Source organism: Lampetra fluviatilis, chromosome 42, assembly GCF_964198595.1.
Source record: "Lampetra fluviatilis chromosome 42, kcLamFluv1.1, whole genome shotgun sequence".
Lineage (NCBI taxonomy): Eukaryota > Metazoa > Chordata > Hyperoartia > Petromyzontiformes > Petromyzontidae > Lampetra > Lampetra fluviatilis.
In genome coordinates, this window is record NC_136316.1 from 4650210 (window position 1) to 4663084 (window position 12875).

The 12875-nt window shown below is 50.5% G+C and overlaps 1 protein-coding gene across 2 annotated transcripts in view; it reads right to left on the reverse strand.

Annotated features, from left to right (window-relative positions):
* Positions 1-12875, reverse strand: part of PARD6B (par-6 family cell polarity regulator beta) — a 56134-nt gene that overhangs the window by 19415 nt on the left and 23844 nt on the right. For both annotated transcript variants that reach the window (XM_078875736.1, XM_078875735.1), the window contains exon 2: positions 6802-7024. In XM_078875736.1, the coding sequence (XP_078731862.1) occupies positions 6802-7024 (223 nt within the window). The remainder of the gene's footprint in view (positions 1-6801; positions 7025-12875) is intronic.

The following is a 12875-nucleotide window of genomic DNA, read 5'->3' on the forward strand; positions in this document are numbered from 1 at the left end:
GAGTGAGTGGGTGGTTGAGAGAGTGAGTGGGTGGTTGAGTGAGTGGGTGGTTAAGTGAGTGGGTGGTTGAGTGAGTGGGTGGTTGAGTGAGTGGGTGGTTGAGTGAGTGGGTGGTTGAGTGAGTGGGTGGTTGAGTGAGTGGGTGGTTAAGTGAGTGGGTGGTTGAGTGAGTGGGTGGTTGAGTGAGTGGGTGGTTGAGTGAGTGGGTGGTTGAGTGAGCGAGTGCCGAGTGTGTTAGCAGGTGGTGGGTTGGTGGCTTGGGGAGTGGCTGAGTAAATGGATGGCTACATGAAACGAATTGTGAGGTGGGCTGGCAAGTCAGTGAAGGAATGAGATGGTGAGTCCTTGCGTCGTGGGCCAGTTCAATTTCCAAGCGTGGACCATTGTGTGTCAATGTTGGGGACATAATTTTATAACCACCTGCACGTACGAACATTTCCTTCACACTACAACACTATTAATATCCGTATGAAATCAGACGCGGTCCTTTTGACGACACATTTAACCGCTGCTGCTACCCCATTTAGTTTTGTGCCAAATCATGCGATCGGCGGTCTCTCTCTCTCTCTCTCGTTGTTTCTGTACGATCGCGCTGGAGCCTTGGTAAGAACAACACGGCGCGTCGCTCTGTTCACGCCCGGCACTCGCCGCGGGGTCTCCCACGTAGCTGCGGTAAGCGGCGACAGGGCCCTCAAAACGGCAGCAGCAGCGGCGATGCAGCGGCGATGCAGCGGCGATGCAGGAGCAGTAGAAATGCAGCAGCAGCGCAGCAGCACAGCAGCAGCACTACAGCAGCAACAATGCAGTAGCAGTGATGCAGCAGCAGCAAACAGCAGCAGCACCACAGCATCAGAGATGTAGTAGCAGCAATGCAGCAGCAAACACCAGCAGCAATGCAGCAGCAGCATCAGTGATGTAGTAGCAGCATCAGCGATGTAGCAGCAGCAGCCGCGATGTAGCAGCAGCAGCGATGCATCAGCAGCAGCGATGTAGCAGCAGCAGCGATGCAGCAGCAGCGATGCAGCAGCAGCCGCCATGCAGCAGCAGCAGCCGTCAATGTTGTCGCTGGAACTTTCTCCGGCGCGTGGTTCACACCTCGCTGGGACCGAGCGATCCCCTGCGAGTGGCGCCGCGCTCCCGCAGATGAAAGATGAAACGCCGCCGGGCGATTGAAATAAAAAAAAGTTAAAGATATTAATTTAAAATCGGGCGTCAAAAACGCCTTTGTCTTTTTGTCGTCGTTTTGTCTTTTTAGCCGCCTCGCGAGGGCGGGGGGGGGGGCACGCCTCCAGCTACAGAAATTCGAAAATAAAATGTCTCTCCTTGTTATTTTGGTTGCTAACGTCTGACCATGGGAATCCAGTTCGCCATGGGAGTCCAGTTCACCATGGCAGTCCAGTTCACCATGGAAGTCGTCCAGTTTACCATGCGGCTCATGAAGGACCACCGTCTCTTATATATTCACCAACAGTGCATTGCAGCTCTTGAAATATTTGCTCATATTTTTTTTTCCCCCGAATCAGAAAAAAGAAAATTGGCTCTCGTTCAACACCCGTCTTGGTTTGCCCGAAGCCCTGAGCGTGACGCTCGGTGTTTACCCCGGGAAAACTTTGGCGCAGTCTTGAGACTCGTTAATTTCAGGAGGGGGTCCTCCAACCCCCCCCCACTCCGCCCGGTAGTTGTGAGTCCTGAACCAGATGCTTTTATTTACCTGTGGGTAGCCACCTCACAGTGGCACAGCTCTTGAATGGTTCCAATTTCCCTCTCGTCTCGTGGGCCCCGCCAACAATGAATTATGATCGCCTGCAAATGGCTCCGGTGCAATGCCAGTCGAGTAATATGCAAGGGAACGTTTCAGAATCGGGATGTTTGGCCAATACCCGTGACGCTGCTGGATAGTCTCACTTGTGAGTGACTCAGGTCCCCAAAAGAACAAAAAGCAGAAACACAGGTTAAAAAACAGTGACGGCCCAATGACGAACATACGAATCAGTATTGAAAAGTGAAAAATAATGGACAAACATGAATCACCGTTAAATAATACATTCCAAAGAATGGAGTAATAAATTCCATGGTGGGGGTGGGGGGCTATTGATAGAACGCTCACAACGATGATCCAATACCCAACGCAATTCCAGTATAAAGTTGCTTCGCCCGTTTGTAACTTCAGCTTCATGGATACCGGACAAATTTGCCATGGGGGGGGGGGGGGGGGTGTTCGACAAATATACTTTCCAATAAAAAGCCAGCGATGAAATAACAATTCTGCAAACATCCAAACGTTGTTTTCTCCCGACACCCCCCTCCCCAACCCCGTGAGAGTCAATTGAAAACGTGGGGAGATCCGACGGAATCGGTGCGCAAGCCGTGATCTTTCATCCTCGTTGCGACTCGTAATGCACTGCTTGCGTGACACCAGGCCTCCGCGTGTGCGTATGTGTGCCTGTGTGACACCACAACAACGAGCGGAGCGCCGGGCGGCTAAAACACAGCACAATAAGGGGCCACAGGTGGTGCATCGGCCAGTCGTCTCAGTCAGTCGACCTGTGGTACCTGGGTCTGCCCCGTGACCTCCTGCCGGCGGGCGTTCGACACTTTACGTGGTCTTAACGTGCACATGGCCTGGCACAAGCGCCGTGGTGACGTCACCGCAACTTAGTGGCGAATGGGGGTTGTTGTTGTGTGACACCAGGCCTCCGTGAATAGGAGACGAGACGTTAAATTGGCCAATGCTTTCACGCCCTCCCTGGGAGTTCTAAATTAAGAACAACCCAACGATTCACTTAAATCACCTGCTCAGGAGCTGCCAACGGAAATTGGTGCTCAAGCAGGGAAGCGGGGGTAATGTTCAACTAGATTTGCAGACTAATCTCCGGGAAACTTTAGCAAAACTGAGACTCTGGTCATTACCCTGCCACTTTTAAATTCAGCCCTCTCCCCGCAACTCCCGACCTCGCAACCCCACCCACCCCGCAACCTCACCCCCCAAATGAAAAGGAGAGAATTAATAAATAGCCAGCCAGTGTGGTTGTAAATACAACAAGAGCAACTGCCGAAACATCGCCTATTTTAGAAACATCGCCTATTTTAAACCTTATATATACACAAAGATCCCCCATATAGCCTTAACAGACTGTAGGGGCAAGTGCTGTTAGCGAGCACCTATGAAGGCCGGAACGGTATACGAGGGGGTGGGTGGCCAGCACCACGCCCGACCGCCTTTGTCTCCCCAGTGGCGATGTTTACCCACCGCACCAGGTACTCATTTGAGGCTGAGTCGACCTTGGGGAGGCCCAGGACCGGTTCAGATAATCGTCACCGCTGTTGGCCGTGAACGGGAATCGAACCCGTGTCGCCGGGTTCGTAGCGCAGCACGCTAACCGCTACACTACCGCTCCCCACTATATATACACACACACAGTACCGTGTTCTGCTTAGATTAAAACAGAGAGACGCAACTTCATGTGAAAGTCTCATCCTTCTATTGGCTCGCCCTGGACGGGTGTTACCTATGACCCCCAATGACGGACGGATGGAGCCAAAGGGGACCATCGCCGCCGTTAATTAGCGCGAGTTGGAAAGCTTTCGAAATTAGGTGACGACGAGCAAACAAAAACGACGTCTCTCAAATCGAACTCTGACCCTACACCCCCCCCGCCTCTCCGAATCGTCGCGATTGGGGGTGCGACCACAATCAGCGGGGGTTTCTAGTTTGTCGTCGCGGCGTTTTTTTCGCCGTTGCAAACTTTCAAGTTGACTTTGTTTCAACAGGACAGGAGCAAAAAAAAGGGACGAGGATTAGTCTCATTCCTGCTTTGCGGCGCGTGGCTTCACCCGGCGTGCTTCCGGCTAGTACCGCGTGGTGTTGTCCGGCACGACGTCCGACGTTTCGCGCCACACGTAGAGCGGGCGGCGGGCGGGGGGGGGAACCGAAAAAGTTCCCAGCACCGCGGAGTGAAACGTCGGACACATCAGAGAAGAGCAAGCCCCCTTGAGAAGTGCTGACGACGAGAGACGCAGCTGCCCAAGAGCTAAGCAAGAGCTACATGACCTCAGGAATTCTGGCATTTGATGATAAACAAGCGGGGTAAATATATTGCAGACGAGATAAGAGGATGTCTGTAACGTCTCAAAACATTTTATCACTATTCTCTCGGCAGCATCACCAGCGCCAGATTATCCGTTCCAGCGAGCCGAGGGTAAACGCTTTGCTCGTGAGATTGAAACGAGGAGGAATGTTAAACCCCCTCTCTGTCATGTGTTTTTTTTATTTGCTTGTAACACATACCGTGAATAAAAACTTGCATAATGTTAACAACAACAAATCATTTACATTCTCCTTTGTAAAAATAAGAATGATAAGCACACGCATTAATAACTTAAAGCTCTTTAAAAGCACTACTGCATGAAGGCCTCTGTAAGCCGTGTCAGTCAAAGGGCTTTCTTCTAGCTCAGAACTGGTCCAGATACAACTCGCCACTAATGTTAGCGGTGGTCAAAAAATCGAGAACAGGTGGCCGGGATTTTAGCACTGCACACGAACCATCGCACCACCGTTACCACCCCAGCCACCACCTCCAGACCCCAGTTCGATACGTGGCCAGGCCTAACATGCGTGTCGAGTGACATCCGAACTGCTCCTGGGTTACCAAACCCCGTTTGGAAAGATGCACTGACCCGCTGTCGTGAAGTGTGGTCAAAGTACCCCTCTAAAGCGGCAACGCGAGTGCGCGTGAGGCCCTGCAGCCAAAATCGATTTGACAAAAGGGGGACCCGGAAATAATAATTATTATTATTATATATTACAGCATCTCAACCAAGTCGGGGCTATAATTAAAACGGAAATAACGGTGTCCAGATTTTCTAGATCAAGGGAGAGATGCGAGCGTTGCAGGTATGTGTCGTCGTCGCCGTTCACGTTCCAACTTTACGGTTTATTTTAATTTTTTTAACGCAACTGCATTTTTTTTTCTCATCGACTCGCTCCAACCTCTCGGGATTAATTGCGGAAAACGGGGGCGGCGGGGGGGGAGGGGGAGTGGTGACCGAAAGCCGCATTGACGGTGCCAAGCTCAGTGGCTCCGGACACGGGCCAATTACGAGCCCCATCACGTCACCCAGCAACGAGGTTTATTGAATTCCGAAAGATGACAACGTAGCGTCGGCGTGCTGCCACCGAGACAACTTGACCGCGCACACAAAGGAGGTCGTTGTGCGGCGCGCGGCGGCGAGGCCAACGACGGAGTCGCCGCAAAAAAACTTAACGTCGAGCGGCGGCAGCGGCAGCTCACGGTTGGTGGATCGCGCAAGCGAGCGGGTTCGTCACGTGACCGTGCGGCGTCTCTTGAATGAAGACGACGCTCCGCGCCAGGCGCTCAATTTAAGGCTCGGTTGGCGTGGCGGATGCCCAGGACCGGTTCAGATATTCGCCGCAGTTTCTCGACCGTGAGCGGGAATCAAACCGAGGTTCTTGGGTTCGTAGCGCGGCGCGATAACCGCTGTTGCAATCGCACCCCGCACGGACACACTGTTTTATAAAGATCTCCCGTATTTGCCTTTCACAGGCTGTTTGGGGCAAGTGCTGTTAGCTCGCACCTATTAAGGCCAGCACAGCACACAAAGGAGGTGAGTGGCCATTGTCAAGCCCTGGCCACCGTTGTCTCCCCAATTACCATTTAAGGCTGAGTTGACCTAGGGGAGGGTCCAGGATCGGACCTCGCCAAAGTCAACACTGCTTTACAAAGACAAAGATACCCCACATAAGCCTTTAACAGGCTGTTAGAGCAAGTGCTGTTAGCTTCACACCCACAAAAAGACAAAGACCCCCCATGTAGCCTTAACAGACTGCAGGGGCAAGTGCTGTTTGCGAACACCTATGAAGGCCGGGGGTGGGGTGGCCAGCAACAGCCGTCGTCATCATCTCCCTCGTGGCTAATGTTTACACAACGTGCCAGGGTACTCTTTGGAGGTCGTGTCCAACTACACCCACACACACACAGAGAGACACCGTGTCTCACAGCGGCTTCGGCAACATTCGCCCCCGAAATAACACGCGTGCGTGATTCATTTCTAAGCCGCCATTAAACACGGGAGAGCAAGAGTTGTCCCTTTTTAGCTGCAAACAAAACTCTTGTTTTTGCGATCGTGGCCGGGGATTGGACATGAAAGGGATTAGTAGGGGCGCCAAGGTGACCCGCGGACTGGATTTTGTGACTCAGCACGGCCACTGGCCGATGACCAAATCACCGGTACAGCACGCACCGGATCTCACCAGATCTCAGAAGCCAAGCAGCGTTTTGAGCCTGAATGAGTAACGGATGAATGGATGGATCGTTGGGCAATATTATTTTTTCACTTCACCATAACATATTTTCACTGTACCGTATTATTTTTTCACTTTACCGTATTCTTTTTTCCCTTCACCATATTATTTTTTCTTCACTTTACCAAATTATTTTTTCACTATACCCTATTATGTATTTACTTTACCATATTACGTATTCACTTTACCATATTACGTATTCACTTTACCATATAATTTTTTCTCTATACCATATTATTTTTTCACTCGACCATATAATTTTCTCACTATGCCACATTATTTTACTATACCATATTATTTTTTTCACTCTACCATATTCTTTTTTCATGAAACCGTATTATTTTTTCACTATGTGATGCGATTTTAGAGCTTTAAGATATGACGATGCTGCCGTCGGGCCGCGTGACTCTCCCCCCTCCCCCCCCTTGCCCCCCCCACCACCCCCCCCCCCACCACCCACGACGCCGTCACTGACTCGCCTTTTCGCTGGAGGATGACACGGAGGAGCGGCGCGGCGGTGGACAGCGCCTTGAGGTAGTTGTCGTCGTTGTTGATGGGCAGCAGGTCGCCGTGCACGTCGGCGTAGCCCACCAGCAGCTCGGCGCTCGGCGCGCAGTGCACGAGGCGCAGCAGCTCGTAGAACTCGTCGTAGCAGCTGGGCCGCGAGCGCGCCAGCGAGAAGCGGCGGAACTCCGCCTCGAACTACGCAAAGGCGGGGGGGGGGGGGATGACAGTCAGATGGAGAGGGACGGCAGACGAGAGACTAAGAGGGACGCTGAGCTAGTGGTGCATGCAGGTGTGTACGTTGAACTTCTTTCGCGCCGTACGCAGCCAACCGCGCCAATCGGAGGTGCAGGGGCAGCGGCGCCGACGACCACGCGATTTCAAACCGGCGGATGGCATCGCCCCAAGTCGATCGTTTGCGCTCGCGAGTCCGAGTACGCGCGTAGAACCCAGTGCAGAGGTCGCAACCGGGTACCCGATACCCGTACCCTACCCGATACCCGGTTACCCGTACCCGGCCAGGTACGGGTACCCGTTTGCGACCCTGATGAGGCCGGGTATGGGTACGGGTAGGCCGTGAGTCACTGGTGAGTAACCGTTTGTCACTCATTTCCCAACGTCTTGTCTCTTCTCACAATTCAAGTTCCTAGAATCAACCCACCCGCGCCTGCAACATGGCTTCATCCCAGAGGTCGCAGTCAGGTACCCGATACCCGTACCCGGTCGGGTACGGGTAACCGTTTGCGACCCTGGTGCGGCCGGGTACGGGTAAGGAATCAAAACCCGTTTGCGACCTCTGACCCAGTGTGACGACGGAAGACGACCAAGGGGATCCACACAAAGAGGGCCTCTCTCTCTCTGGGTGAGCCTGGTGGCCGGGCCGGCTCAGCGGTAAGGGCGAGAGCGGCTCGCGATTGCGATAGTTGCGAGTTTGCATCCCGGTCGGCGAGGTTGACCCAATCGCCAGTGTTCACAGCACGGAGAGGCCAGGGAGGTTGACCAATTCTCAATCTACTCGGGGCTGGCCTCTCTCTCTCGCTCTCAGTGTCTGCTAAGACCGTTGCTCAAAACGCCCCGCTGTTATTCACTTCTTCTCTGTAAGGTCACAGCGTTCTTGACGAATGGTGTTCAAGGTCTTTTTGTTTTCATATATGTATAAAACATAAAGATTGATTGATCAGTTGAAATCGCTCAGGTTTCTAATTCGTGGCACGCAATTTGCGCGTGCGAGAATCCATTCGTTACGATTATGCAAATTGTATGCAGAAGATAAAATGTATAAGCTAATTAGGCGTGTCATTATTTTATCTACCACCCACCACTACACCACTCGCGAGTAATAATTGTGTGCAAAGAGTATGCAAAGTGAGCCACTAATGGTTTTTTAAATGCTATTAAATAAACGTAGGCTGGCACATGCGAAGGTTCCACTTACTTAGGCTAACGAAGCGACCACAACATTTTTGCGATTTAAAGCTTTCGTGACTGCAGGGATTCATTTCTTATTATTTCCCTTCTACGTGACTTTACCGAAAGAACCAACAATATGGACCACAAAATTGTAAAAAAAAAAAATACTGAAATTAAAAGTGGAACAATATGAAATGGTAAAAACTGGCCGGATTTATTTTACATTCTCAATTCAAATCACGACCCCCAAAATTGACAATTCATCGATTCGCTTGTGAATCATTGACGTGCTAAGTTAGAAAGTCCCACACTTTAGTTCAATGAGACCTAGACTTTGGGCGGCAGGGTGGCGCAATACTTCGACTCGTATGTTCGTACGTTGAACTTCGTTCGCGCCGTACGTAGCCAACCGTAATAATCGGAGGTGCTGATCATAGCAATGATACTGAAAAGCTATAATGCCAACTAAAAAATAATCACGCCAACAAAGAGAAATTACATCTAACTAGCCACAGGCATCCTCCAAGTGACACAGTGACCAGTTACTTGCGTCTCACGGCAAGGAAGGCCTAGGTTCGATTCCCGACTAGGGTATCCATTATCTCTCAAGTTTGTATGTTCTCCCCCCTGTTCTGCATGGGTTTCTTCCAGCTTCTCAAGTTTCCTCCCATTGCTAACAAACCCTTAAATGTACCCAGTATTGGCAAACACATTCCAGTGCTGAAAAAAAGACCTGATGCTTAGTCAATTGGCGGTAATAGATTGAAAACTCATTTATCGAGACCTGCTTTTTGTGTTTAGTTTATTTCTTTCCCCCGCACGTCCGATGAGCACGGTTGGCCACGTACAGTGCGAAAGAAATTCAGCGTACATACAAAGAAGTTCAACATACATCCAAAGAAGTTCAACATACATCCAAAGAAGTTCAACATACATCCAAATAAGTTCAACGTACATACAAAGAAATTCAACGTACTTACAAAGAAGTTCAACATACAAAGAAATTCAACGTACATACGTAGTAACATCGCCCCCCCACCGAAAAATATTTGGCAGGACCCTCCTGAACAAAACGAGTCTTGAGACTCAATGTAAAAAATGTACACAAGCGTAATAAAAAAAATAAAAATCATCTCTGTCAAGGAAGCCCTAGGTTCACAACATGTGCTCCGAATAAAAAAACATCACGGCATAAAATAAAGAAGAATATCAACTTAACAGAACATAAGGCACAAATATAAGTAAGAAAGGCACTGTATTCTTAGCACAAGATTAAAATATTATAAGCAAACGGCTCTTATTTTGTAAACACACACCAAGGGCTTTGTGCTCCAGTCTGACACGAGTTGAGTGAATAACAACGAGAGGGAGAGAGGACGACTATGAGGCCACGAGGAGGAGGAACAACACACACAGGAACGCAGCCACGCGGGAAGCCAGCGCTCCATCCCTGCGGCACCTCCAAGCTCTGCAGACCTCTAAATACACATGGAGGTGTTATCAGCCATTTAATGAGTATTTACATGTGGGGAGGAAACCGGAGCGCCCGTATGACAACCCAACACAAATGCAAGGGGGCAACACTCTATCCCCATACAGATGGAACAGATGGGCGTCCACTTTTGCTGTACTGCTTTCTCCTGGCGAGCGAGGGTATGCCACCCGTTCAACGCCAGCAGGAAGAAAGTTTGTCAACATCTGTGTGCGGTGATCTCCACCCCCCTCGCTGCTGCTGCTGCTGCCTCAACAGCTCTGGATTACAGGCAGCCACGTGTGTAGTCACCACCACCACCAACAACAACACCACCACCACCACCAACACCGGCCCAGCAATGAGATTGGAGCGGTGGCGCAGTGCTCGACCGAAGCCAACATCACGAGTTCAGGCTCGCGCCGCACACGCCGTGCCAAGCACCGAGTGGTTCCTTATGGCAAAAGAATAGCAAGATAAAAACGATAGTCACGTGTAAAAAATAAAAAGTGTGTGTACGTGCATGACTGGCCGAGGCGGCGGGACAGACTTGCAAAGCTTGCAAACTCTTCCCTTTGTCGAGAAACGCTGCACACATTTATCTCCATTTAAACTATAGCCACAAATGTTTGTGAGACCCGAGACTATACAACAACAACAACCACCATTTACAGCCTCTTTGTAAATTCAATGTCTGGGCGCAGGCTTCGTGCGCACGTGCGGTGCCGCTTGGAGAGCGGTACTTTGACCACACTTCACCACGGCTAGTCACTGCATCTTGCCGAACGGGGTTCGGTAACCCAGGAGCAGTTCGGATGTCACTCGACACGCATGTTAGCCCTGGCCGGGTATCGAACTGGGGTCCGGAGGTGGTGGCTGGGGTGGTAACGGCGGTGCGATGGTTCGTGTGCAGTGCTAAAATCCCGGCCACCTGTTCTCGATTTTTTGACCACCGCCTACATCAGTGGTGAGTTGTATCTGGACCAGTCCTGAGCTAGAGAAAGCCCTTTGACTGACACGGCTTACAGAGGTCTTCATGCAGCAGTGATTTGACAGAGCTCTAAGTTATTCATGTGTGTGCTTCTCACTATTATGACTGTTACAAAGGAGAAAATTTAAATCACTTGGTTGAGATATCACGCCACACGGATGTGAGCCCCGGCTTGGTATCGAACTCGGGTCGGAGGTGGTGGCTGGGGTGGTGCAATGGTTCGCGCGCAGTGCTACGAATCCAGCGCCTCGAGTTCCACTTCGAGCCACGTCTAACATCAGTGGCAAGTGATATCTGAAAGGGTCTTGCTTCCACCCACCCACCCACCCACCCACCCGCCAACCCACCCACCCGCCAACCCACCCACCCGCCAACCCACCCGCCAACCCACCCACCAACCCACCCACCCGCCAACCCACCCACCCGCCAACCCACCCACCCGCCAACCCACCCACCCGCCAACCCACCCACCCGCCAACCCACCCACCCGCCAACCCACCCGCCCACACCGCCAACCCACCCGCCCACCCGCCCACCAACCCGCCCACCCGCCAACCCACCCGCCCACCCACCAACCCACCCACCAACCCACCCACCCACCAACCCACCCACTCACCAACCCACCCACACACCCCATCACCCAAAGAAGCTCCCACCCGTGTCACTCATAATGCAAACAATGACACATTAAATTTCGATTTAAAACTTTCGTGACTGCAGGGATTGATCTTCTTGGTTCTTTCGGTAAAGTCACGTAGAAGGGAAATAATCAAATAATAAAAATACAAAACAAAAAAAAATTCTCACGACGTTTCGACTGCAACACAAGCAATCATCATCAGGTGTGAAATCCACAGCAATACATTTTGAAAAAAAATATAAAACAATAAAAAATTCTCACGACGGTTCGACTGCAACACAAGCAATCATCATCAGGTGTGAAATCCACAGCAACAAATTTTGAAAAAAATATATAAAACAATAAAAAATTCTCACGACGTTTCGACTGCAACACAAACATAATAAAATAATTACTATTTCCCTTCTACGTGACTTTACCAAAAGAACCAAGAAAATGACACATTAATAATAATCGTCAGCTATATTTAATTCCCGTCTTGAAAACTCACCTCTTTAAACTGGCCTTTCCTCTGCTACCCCCCCCCGCCGGCTAGTTCCGGCCGTGTACCCTGCAGGGTTCTGTTTATTCGCCAACCTCCATACACGGTGGGAGGGCATTGGCATCTACGGATAAAACGGGGCCCATTCACAGACGTCAATTATCAAATTGTAAATGTTGTGGTTTCACGCTTCAACACACCGGTGGGCTAAAGCAGTGAACTAATTGTCTTTTGTCAATGTGACACTTTTTTACTGATTGGCCGTGTCGGGTGGTGGAGGGTTACGACACATTTATAAATAACGCGATCTAAACCCAAAAACGTTGATTATGAATATTATTGTTATTGTTGTTTTAAAAAAAAGCTACAGGTGTGCTAACTGCAGTCAAGTGCCAGCTTAGGCGCAATTTACGCTCAGATCTTCACACACACAGACCAATGCCTCGGGTGGCGAAGGAAGATGAGCCGGGCATTTCGCTGCAGGTGGCGCCCGCATAAGTTTTGAGACAATGAGACTGCTGGCGGCGACGCCGCTTTTCCGCTTAAATCTGAAGGGAAGAAATGCCTAGAAAATAAAAAGATTGGACAATCCGAATTATTTTATTTTTGCAAATCGAGCGGCACCAAAACCCACTGTCGTCAACCCCCGTGGGAAGTTGCCGTTGGGAGTTTTTCGTGCTCACGAAGAAAATGCCAAGGCCGAACTTGAGAATGAAAAGCAACATCCTGATATGGCGTAAGGGGAGAGCCCTCATTCAGCAGTGGATTGACAAGGGGGGGTAGGGGGGGGATTGGTCATGTTTTTTTGTTCAAGGTGCGCTCTTCAAGCAATCAACATCCGAGCGGAAATGACTCCGAGTCAAAGGTACGGGCAAATGACGCGAAGTGAAAAAAAATCTCAGCCCTCTCTCAAGAGGCAGCCAGTCACCGTCGTATAAACTGTCAATCATTAATGGCTAGGGGGCAGGTGGACCGACAGAAAGTTTGAGGAAGAAGAAAAAAATGTGACACGGATCATTAACGCCGAACGAGCGCGGCTCCAAAGGTTAGGGCTCC